The sequence below is a fragment of the Ixodes scapularis genome, unplaced genomic scaffold (genome assembly GCF_016920785.2).
Source record: "Ixodes scapularis isolate PalLabHiFi unplaced genomic scaffold, ASM1692078v2 PGA_scaffold5__190_contigs__length_132052651, whole genome shotgun sequence".
NCBI lineage: Eukaryota > Metazoa > Arthropoda > Arachnida > Ixodida > Ixodidae > Ixodes > Ixodes scapularis.
The window spans coordinates 36,216,489-36,226,530 of record NW_024609880.1 but is presented as its reverse complement, the minus strand read 5'-3'; the positions used below and the strand labels follow the sequence as shown (position 1 = coordinate 36,226,530).

Genomic DNA, 10,042 nt, shown 5'->3' with positions numbered 1-10,042 from the left:
TCATTACGCGCCAATTCAATTTTTGTTAGCAAATGTTAACTTTCGTAACGAAGTCAACACTTTGCTCATTTGAACTCATTTAATATTTATGCCAGTTTGACCTTTGTTATGCAAAATGCAAAATATTGACATTCATTCATATTTGTTTCATTATACTCATAGTTGTGGCAGTTCTTAGCAGTTAGTGGGCATTATACTTTTTAGTGGCTTATTTGTACCAAAAAAAAAAAAGATTTTCAAATAAAGAGTTTAGCCCCGAAGCTGAAATTTGTTTGCCTTTTTCTATTTAGTTCCTTTTGGAGTGTTCCTTCTTGTAACTAGAGCCTAACAGGATCCCTCTCTCTCTCTCCCTCTCTTTCTCTTTTTCTGGGTTTTTAGACGCCAAAAATAAATTTCCTCAAATCTTTATACAAGATTCACAGCTGTGAACAGCTTGCAGCTACTTAGCGCAATGTACCAGGCGTAACATGATTCACAACTGCCATTCGTATATGTGCGTAATTATACATAAAGCAGCACGTTTATCTTTCTTGCACTACTCAATTCGCCTAAAGGAGTACTTAGAGACATTTAGTAGATTGTTTCTGAGCTCCTATAACGATATCCGATAACAATATGATGCATGGGGGCCCGTGTGTTCATACGCTTATTACGGCGTGCGTTTTCTCCACTCTCAAATAATGACGCCTTCTAGGCGCGTGAAATGTGCGTCGTGGTTGAAACTTCTGGCCGCTGACATTGGGCTTTCTCGCATTTAGTATGTCGTCCCAATAATCTTAGTTATTGGGACGATATACTAAATGCGGGAAAGCTCAATGCCCACGGCCAGAGGTCTCCACCGCAACGCGCATTTCACACGCCTAGTAGGCGCCATTATCTAAGCGTGGAGAAAACGCACGCTGTAATAAGCGTGTAAACACAAGGGCCCCCTCACGCCTGCGAAGCGTTAAACCATAGCACAGGTCACGCATAGGGAGCGTGAATTCTAAGCGTTGAAAAACACCACGTTTAGAACAAGCGTGCAAAATATCGCTTTGCGTCACGCTTGCCATGCGTGACCATTTTTAGAGTGTACCTTTTGTCAGGCTAAACCGAAATTATGCGGCAGCTTCGATGTCCAAGGAGAAATTCGAGAATCAGCTTCTGTTATGTGCCAATAAACCATTCTCGTAAACCTGATTTGCGCAACTGTATAATTGTGTTTGTCACTGACGTCGATACAAATTACGCAATGCGGAAGTATCTTGAAAAGTAAATAAATTACATTTCTCAGTATTTGTACTATACTCGAAATACTTCGCAGTGAAAGTTACTTGAGTAATATTTTGAATACTTTATGACGCAGGTATTTAGTAGCTTAACTTAAATACTTTTATCGAGTATTTTGTTCAACACTCGTTTCGGCCCTCCAAAGAAACAAAGATTCAACAACTCACAACGGGAGCAGCGGGCAGACGAGCGGAGTTCCGGCCTGACGGCCACTCACACTGAAACTATCCCGTTAAAAACCAAACCTTTTGTCGCCGAACCTTGCAGGAATGCAAAGTTGATGACCTAACGAGACACCTAGAAAAAACCACCTTCCTCTTCAAAAAAACAACAAAAAAATGTGATGGTTATTTGAACATCGAGTAAATAACTTGCGAACCCCTGCAAGTGTTGACGTATCAACACATCTACAAGAGCAATCCGGAAACCCCAAATCCGCGAAGAGCTCAGGTGACCACAGTGCAGGTGACCCCAGGTGCAACGCTAACCCACAAGAGGGGTCACGGAATCCCCAAACAGAACTAGTACCGTGGAGGTCACGAAAGAAATAAGCAGCTTAAACGAGTTCAGCTTATCTTACCATCATGTCACTGAACAAAACCGAAAGCAGGTGTGAGTCTGGAAACCACACGAAAAATAAAAAAAAGACAAAGTCTGCTGAAACTCATGACACAGACCGAGATACCGGGTTCGCCGAGACAGCAGAGACAGCTGTCTCGACGTCTCGGCTGTCGTTGGAGTGTTCACGACGATAGATGGCAGCAGCCAGCCAGCCATATTTCATCGTGGACCCAATTCAAAGAAAAAAACCTCGAGGGTGTGGCGCATCAAGTTCTTCCAACTACGCAAGACATGTCCGCGCCAAGGCCATTGGATTTTCGCGGAGTGAGATGTACACCCGTGAGCGATATGAGGGTGAAGAGCCCTCTTCTTGTTTTTGACGCTCTTGCAAGTTTTGGAACAAGCTCTGTTTCAGAAGAGGGCTAGAACGCAAAGTTTAGACCCCAAGCCACGTAGCATTTGAGACGTTGAGAGTTAATATAGCTTTAGGGAGCCGTAAAACAGGCAAGAAACCAGGTAAGGTGTTCACCTTCATATTGCCGGCGGGTGTACCCTTAGTAAAGTATTTGTTATGGCGATGCTCTAACTTGACCAGTAAACCAGCCCTTCCTTTTCATCGGTGTAATCGCGTTCACTTGCTGGTTTGTGGGCCAAAATGTCAGTTACGTGATGCAAAATATAGTAACCCGTCCGTCTAGCCGCCTAGCAACTTGGACTCCGCTGTCAGCTCTAAATAAAGCACAACCTTGCTACAGCCCTAGCATTGGCACCTTTTCCTTGACTTAACGCGAACTTCGGCGAAGAGACGGTTGCGATATCATTTTTATGGCTGATGCTACAAAAGGAAGTTACATTGTGTAGAATCTTTAGCGTCGTGAACTATTGCGCCAGCAGACACTGCAGAAAAACTGAGTCGAGAGGACGGAGGAATTACAGAAGTGTTATGAAAGAGTGGTGTGCGTCCGACATGATTTTCTAAAAACAACGCTCGTTTGAAAAATTTGCACGTGAACTGAACGCGACGTTTGGTGAGGAATTTTTCACTGCCATCTTCTTTTGCGCTGTCACGTGTATTTGTCGGCTTGAACTGTGTACTCAGGAGGGACGTGCTGTGTAGAAGTTCTCAATGAAACGATCAATAAAAAATGATTTCGGGATAAAACAAAAAATAAGGTGAGGTTATGCAGATAAGTTTAGACTCGTTTGCAATTATTTATCCCAATACAATTTCGAAAGGGTCTTCGGAAAGATTACGCCCTGCTCAATGGGTGTTTCTCTACACCGTTTCTACTGTACTGTTACACCTCTTTAAAATCATGTACTGCACAATTACACGATTTTTAGGGATGCAAGAAGTCACAACCTTCTGGGTGTTTTGTTACACAATACGGGAATTAGAAAGTTATGGGACGGGTAATTTCCACTAATAAGGGTGTGAAAACATCTAGTGGTGCAGACGTTCCACGTGACATGCGAGATAGCTGATGATAATACTGTACAAGCTGATGTGTCCATCCTTTTCATCTCGAACAAGTCGAGCAGCCCAGCTCATGAAACAAATAAATAATAGGCTGAATTTTATGGGATTTTATGCGTATAAAACAGAACTTGAAGTTGAGTCAATCAATCAATCAATCAATTTTATTTACATCATCATCAAATAGTGATGTGGGCTGCAGAGGCAAAAAGTCAAAACAGTTTTGATCAAAGCTTTGCATGGTTTGTACCAGTCCACAATTGTCTCTTTAGTTTTATGTATTTTTTGGTTCCCTCGCGAATGCTTGCGCTGAAGAGTGCCAGCGGTGCGTTTGAATGCTCGGCGTAAATGGCTAAAACGCGCCCTTTCCTTTTGCCATTGAAACTGCGTGATCACAGCTCCACGCAGGCACGTAGCCAGGGGGAGGCCCATGCCGCCCCCCCCCCCCCCCCCCCCCGAAATCTTCCATTTTGCTGGGATCTCCTCTCCACCCTCCCCCTCATACAGCATTTTGTCATGGGCGCCCCTCCCCCCCCTGCCCCCCCCCCCCCCCCCCCCCCCCCCCCCCCGAAACAAGATTCTGACTACGTGCCATGGCTCCCTTAATTGTTCGCAAAGCCAATTAAAAAAAAAAAAAATGTCTGCATGGTTGTTGTTACATGTGGAACGTGGGCCACTCGTGTTTCTGGATAGTCGCGTTAGATTGCGTCAGCTACATCGCATGGTTAGCTTTTTCTCAAGCACAAAACCAGCAGAAATGAACAAGACAATCGCTCAAGGAGAACGCGTTTATTACAAGAAATAAATTGAGGCTGCTCCATTAAAGCGATTTTGTAGTCAATTAGCTTCGAAACTAAACTCTTTATAAGCATAATTAAATTCACACATTCGTGTATGTATTTGTAGATAACACAACTTCACAAGCCTGCTTTTTGTTGGTGACTTTTTGCGTTTCTCTGAATAATGGCCACCGCCGAGGGGACAATGTCGACCGCCCAAAAACCAAAAATACATTGTAAAAGGGCGTGTTTCTTTAAAAGGCATGTTGTTTAATGCGCGTTTGATGGTACCAAATAACTTAAAAGAGATAACAGCTTCTCATTTACTTGAACGCCTGCTTTACACCGCTTCCTTCGGAGCAAAGCGTAAAAAAAAAAAGAAGAATGGTGGTGATACAAATAAAAATGCCATATTCTAGGTGGAAAAAAACAAAATAAAACGAAGGTGTGAATTTTGCAGCACATCTGCAAAGCTCTGGTGACACAAGAAACATCGTGCTCGAAACCTCACGGGGCTATGTTTGTGTGTAATATTTGCGCCTAGCTGTTTAGAGCATTTCAGTCTCATCAATGACGAGATGATCACAGAGCAATAATTACCACTCGTTCTTCACAAAAACAGAATATATATATAATTTTTAATGTTCTTAAAAAAAAAGATAAACGTAGTAGCGCCAATTATACGTCATTACTCACCCGGTCATGTAAAATTAAGCCTGTGTGTTTAAATTAGGGTCGGTCTTACACCGCAGTCCGGTCGATGTAGTGTTAAAAAAGATTCTAAAGCACTATATTTATAACGTATCGGTGGAAAAATTATGCCCTATTGCCGACCAATAGCCTATGCTATACTACCCACTTAAAAAAAACTTTTTACCGCTATCTAAAAGAATTAAAACTACGGGCTTACTATGCCAGCGTTCATCTGCTCTCATGTACTCGGAAAAGTGCTTCGTACTCCTTTACAGCGTTTGCCAAGTCCAGCCAGCTGCAAGTTACATTATCGCAGAGCGCAATAGGACACCACACGTTCGAGTCGTTGTTTACTGCAACCCAGTGTAAATCAAAACGTTGCCCGTTTGTTTCCCTTGTCTCAGACGAGATTGGTCTCAGAGCGCACGTTCCAGAGTCAGACGGAATTTGTACAAATTGAGGAAGCCAGTTTGTTTTTCAAAGGCCTTCACGTTCCATATTCTCCTCTTGTGCGCGAGGCTCAGTAGTAGTCAGTCTTCGTTATTACAAAAACTAGCTTTTTTTATTTTTTTTTAGACACTTTGTGAGGTGACATATCTAGAGCAGAGACGTCATTGCCACGGCTTTCGCCGCGGGTGCTTCTTACGGCGTTGCGCGAGGAAGTGAAAACTCGGTCACACACAAATACCGGGTCAAGCAACTAGGTGCTTGCGTCATGGCAAGGGTTTCCCGCGCACGGATATTCGTGGACCCATGGAGAAGGAACCGGCGTGCGTCGTCTTTAATTCAGAGGCGCGCAAAGAGTGAATAAGGCACTGAATCACGTGGTAGATCCAAGGGTAATTTCGACAGCTCCGGAAGCACTGGAAGAGGGGGAGTTCGAAATAGAAGGCATCATCTGAGCCACCGGGACCTCGAAATCTTTACGAGCAAAAGAGAGGCGTCTATGGTTTGCGGCTCGTCACCATTCGAAAGGCTTCTATAATCTCCCTCGCGGCGCGGACACAAAGATTTGCCAGCGTAGTCGTGGCAGCGAAGTCGGGAGCGCAGCCGCGATATTCCCGTCTTTGCGTGTCTATCGAGTGCTGACTGTCGTGTGCGGCGTCCTCTACTTTGTGACGCTCCCGGAGCCAGTCGCTTCCGCAGCGACCCGTTTGGTCGATGTATTCAGCGCCGCAATACATGGGCATGGAAAGATCTGCTCAGTCTTGCACGTGGTGAGCCTGCTAGTATTGGGTTGGGGAAGGGTGCCCCCCTTCCCCAACCCAATTTTGGGGGAGGGGGGCACCTAGGCTTTCTTGTGCTACGTGCTACCCCAACCACCTATAGACGCTTTACACACGCGCCAGATTACAGCCGCCATTTCTGACCTTTTTTTTTGTCTTATTGAGATACCGAGCCACTCAAACGGTTGTTGCCGAGCCTCCAGAAAGGCCAATGCTGGGTAGAAGGACGCAATAGAATTTAAGATGGCCATAACCTGGCCAGCTATGGTAATGATGAAGTGAAGAAAATTCAATAAGAGGAAACAAAAACTGAAGGTCAGTTATGGCGGCGCCCATGCACAGCTGCTGCAAAGCGTCTATACTCCGTTCCACCTTCAGTCTGAGCGCAGTGGACGCCACAGGCCATCCCAGCCGATCCAGCGCCGGGAGAAAATCGCGTGACCTGCCGGTTGGGCAGAGGGACACAAGGAGCTCAAGGTCACATGACACTCTCCCCACGCTGGATTGACTGGGATTACTCCTAGCGTCCGCTGCGCTCGGACAGAGCTGCTACTTTGTACCAGCAAACCTGAAAAGTGTGATCCTTGTAGAGATGAAAAAAAAAAAATTATTCAAAAGGAATGGCGCTTCTTTAGTACACTGTTCTTGTGCAGCTTGGGCAGCGTCTGAACTGTCAGAACTATTTGGGGGGTGAAGGGGTGAGAGATATTTCTCTCCCCCTCCCGTAATGTTTACTTTAAATTAGTTTAAATGTCTGAAGATATTAGTGTAAGCTTATAAAGTCTATACATGGCACACCAGAATTTCATAAGTGTTGCGATGAGTGTGTTGGGTCAGGGAAGGCACTTGATGTCAATGGGTAGCTGAAAACTCCTTCACATAAGGAGCAAACCCACTAATTGTCATTTTTTGAGATGAGAATGTGTAAGAGTTTCATTTTGGGCTTTAGTAAAGCTAGTTGGTTCGTGATGGTTAATGCAGATTGCTGAACAATTTTCAACAAAACACAGAGGTAAGACTTACCCTTGTGTTTTGTCATAATTGTTCATTTGTCCACATCAACATTTCAAGTTATAAGCATCTGTTTTCTTCAAAGGTACATACTTCAGAAAATGCCTACACATATTCAACTCTTATTTCATAGCCTTCAGAGCTCACTTCATCAAGCTTGTAGCATCAAGGGCTTGCACACAGTGCAACATAACTGACAAACCAGCAAACATTTAAGATAATTCTCATGAAGACAGCCTTAGCTTGGTGTCTCCAAATGCTAAAAAAGGAAGCATATGTTACATTTACGAGTTAGTATGTAGGACAAAACATATAAAGAACCTAACTTAATACTTTATTACGAACTAGCTTAGAGAGTGGCATAGCTTTCTTGATGGGCATGCAACTGCAAGTCCAGCCGCGGGAACGACAACTCAAGTTCTAGCCTCTTTGCCGCGGCCAGCATGGCAGCTTCGCTGAACTTCGGCCCCACAAGCTGCAGGCTGAGTGGAAGGCCCTCCCTGGACAGACGGCAAGGCACGCTGACCGCCGGTAGGCCGGCCATGTTGACCGGCTGGGTGCAGAAGTCCTCGACCGACGCACGTTCTCGGTTATCCTTCAAAGTCCACTCGGAATGTCTAAGAGCCGCCGTGAGCGTCACCGGCGTGAGCAGGAGCTCCACCCCCGACGCAAACACTTTTGTAAAGTCGTCGCTAATCAAACGCCGCACCTGAAGAGCCTTCGTAAAATATTTCTCGTAGTTCGCGCGCAGCAGAAAGTAGTTCCCAGCCAGGATTCTTCCGCGGACGACTTCGTTGAGTCCCTCGTGCCTCGACGAGGCGTAAAGGGCATCCGTCGAGGAGTCGTCGCTCGCGCGGTGTCCGTACTCGAGCCCATCGTAACGGGCAAAGTTGGACGCCACTTCGCAACAGTTTAATACGGAGTAGCATTCTGTCGAGTACCGCGAATGGGGCAGCGAAACCGACGACACGACCGCTCCCAACGCCGCCAGTCTGTCCGCGACATCACGCCAGAGGTCCAAGACTTCGGGACACATTCCGGGACAGTGGTACTCTTTCGGGACGCCGATCTTGACACCTTTCAGCGAAGGCTCACCTGCCAGCTTCAAATGTCGGACACTGTCCGGCGCTGACACACTCGTCGAATCGTTGGGGTCGGCGCAAGCCGTGGCACTCAGGAGAACGGCTGCGTCATCCACACATTTAGCTAGAATCCCTGGAACATCCATAGAGTTGGTCAAAGGAATGAGCCCGTGCCTGGACAGAGCGCCGTACGTAGGTTTGAGTCCAACAACACCGCACCGAGACGCAGGATTGCGCGTCGAACCACCGGTGTCCGAGCCCAACGCCCCGAAAGAACACCCGGTAGCCACGGCTACCGCGCTGCCACCCGAGCTACCTCCGGTGATGTACCAATCGTCGGCTGCCTCGCCCGCGTTCTTCCACGGGTTCTTGGTGGGGCCGAAAGCGGAGTCCGTGGCACCGGAGCCCATGCCGAATTCGTCCATGTTCGTTTTTCCCAGGACCACGGCACCTTCGCCCTGTAGCCTCTCCACGACCGTCGCGGTGTACGGTGGGTGGAAGTTCGCGAGCATTCGGGAGCCACATGTGGTTCGCACACCTTTCATGCAGAAGTTGTCTTTGACGGCGACGGGAACTCCGTCTAGAGAGCCTCGAGGTTTTCCGCTTTTCCATCGCGCGTGGCTTTCTCTGGCCTGTTTCTCGGCGGCCTCGGGCAGCACAGTCACGAAGGCGTTGAGAAAGCCCGAGTCGTTGATTTCCTTGATGCAAGCGGCGCAAATGTCTACGGGAGAACACTTTTTCGCTTTGAAATTACTCACCAGTTCTTTTATGGTCACAGAAAGCATGATCACAGCGGTGAGATCACGTTGATTTGCGCAACATTCAGCAGCCGCGACGAACATGCGGCTACTAGCGGCTACACACCAGTCTTGGCGGAAGCCACGAATGCTGCCAACGAGATCCGGAAGTACACGTAGGAGAGCGCGTTGAAAACCACAGAATACACAGAAAGAATAAAACACATGAAGGACGAACACAGACGCACACAGTTCTTTCAAAGTACTGTGTGCGTCTGTGTTCGTCCTTCATGTGTTTTATTCTTTCCGTGTATTCTGGAGATCCGGAAGCTGTGGTAAAATGCTTTCTACACCGGAAACTTATAACCGAAAACGAAACTGAATATTATGCCAAAAAAAAAAAAAAAAACTGTAGGCGAGTTGGTTAAATTTCAACATCTTCGACACCCCAGACTAGAAACAAAAAGTGGACAACACCTGTCTGTGTGTTGATCATGATGTAAACTCGATACTGTGGTGAAAGCAGGGAAACGGTGTTGAAGAAGAAAGACAGGGGAAAAGAACGGTCTTCTGTTCGACTACACCCATTTTTAGGAAGGAAACTGAAACTTTTAGGGTGCATTCTGTACCAGAAAGCAAGGGGAAAGCAAATGTGTTAGTGCACCATCCGTGCACCTTACAGATAGAGTGACTTCTAAACGAATAGCCAGAAATATGGTATTAATAGCGTGTGTTTGCTTCAATAAATCTTTATTTGAGAGTGCCCTTCGTTTTGTCTACTTCCTTGTCCCCGTTTACTCAGCGCTTTTCGCTTAGCACGTGTGACTATTTGTACCAAAGCGACGTACAAAAAAGGCTCGAGGTACACCTAAGCACTTCTTATGAGCTGTGAATGCGAAACTGGCGAAACCATGAATGTCGCTGTTGCGCGCGTCCTCGTGAAGTTGTCGCGCCTCGCTAACATCGGCCGCACGGAATCGGCTGGCGCGCTCAGGCGGCCGTGCTGCCGCCCGAGCGTGGCCGAAGATTCTTCTTGCCGGCACGCTGGCGGCGCGGGCACGCAGCGCCATGGGGTAGCGCTAATTAAAACTGACGCGCGGCGGCCATCTTCGGCTTCATTTACTAGCAGTTTTGCATGGCTTTTCGCGCGGCTTCAAAGGTGGGATGCCTCAGATCGCGGCTTCACTAATTTATCTGCCGTTTGGCG

General features: G+C 46.8%; 1 protein-coding gene across 1 annotated transcript; it reads right to left on the bottom strand.

Annotated features, from left to right (window-relative positions):
* Positions 1-7,329: 7,329 nt before the first annotated feature.
* On the bottom strand, positions 7,330-8,985 carry LOC8028239 (glutamyl-tRNA(Gln) amidotransferase subunit A, mitochondrial). Its single transcript, XM_002410682.4, has one exon. The coding sequence runs from the start codon at positions 8,938-8,940 to the stop codon at positions 7,366-7,368; it is 1,575 nt and encodes a 524-aa protein (XP_002410727.4). The 5' UTR covers positions 8,941-8,985; the 3' UTR covers positions 7,330-7,365.
* Between the last annotated feature and the right edge of the window lie 1,057 nt (positions 8,986-10,042).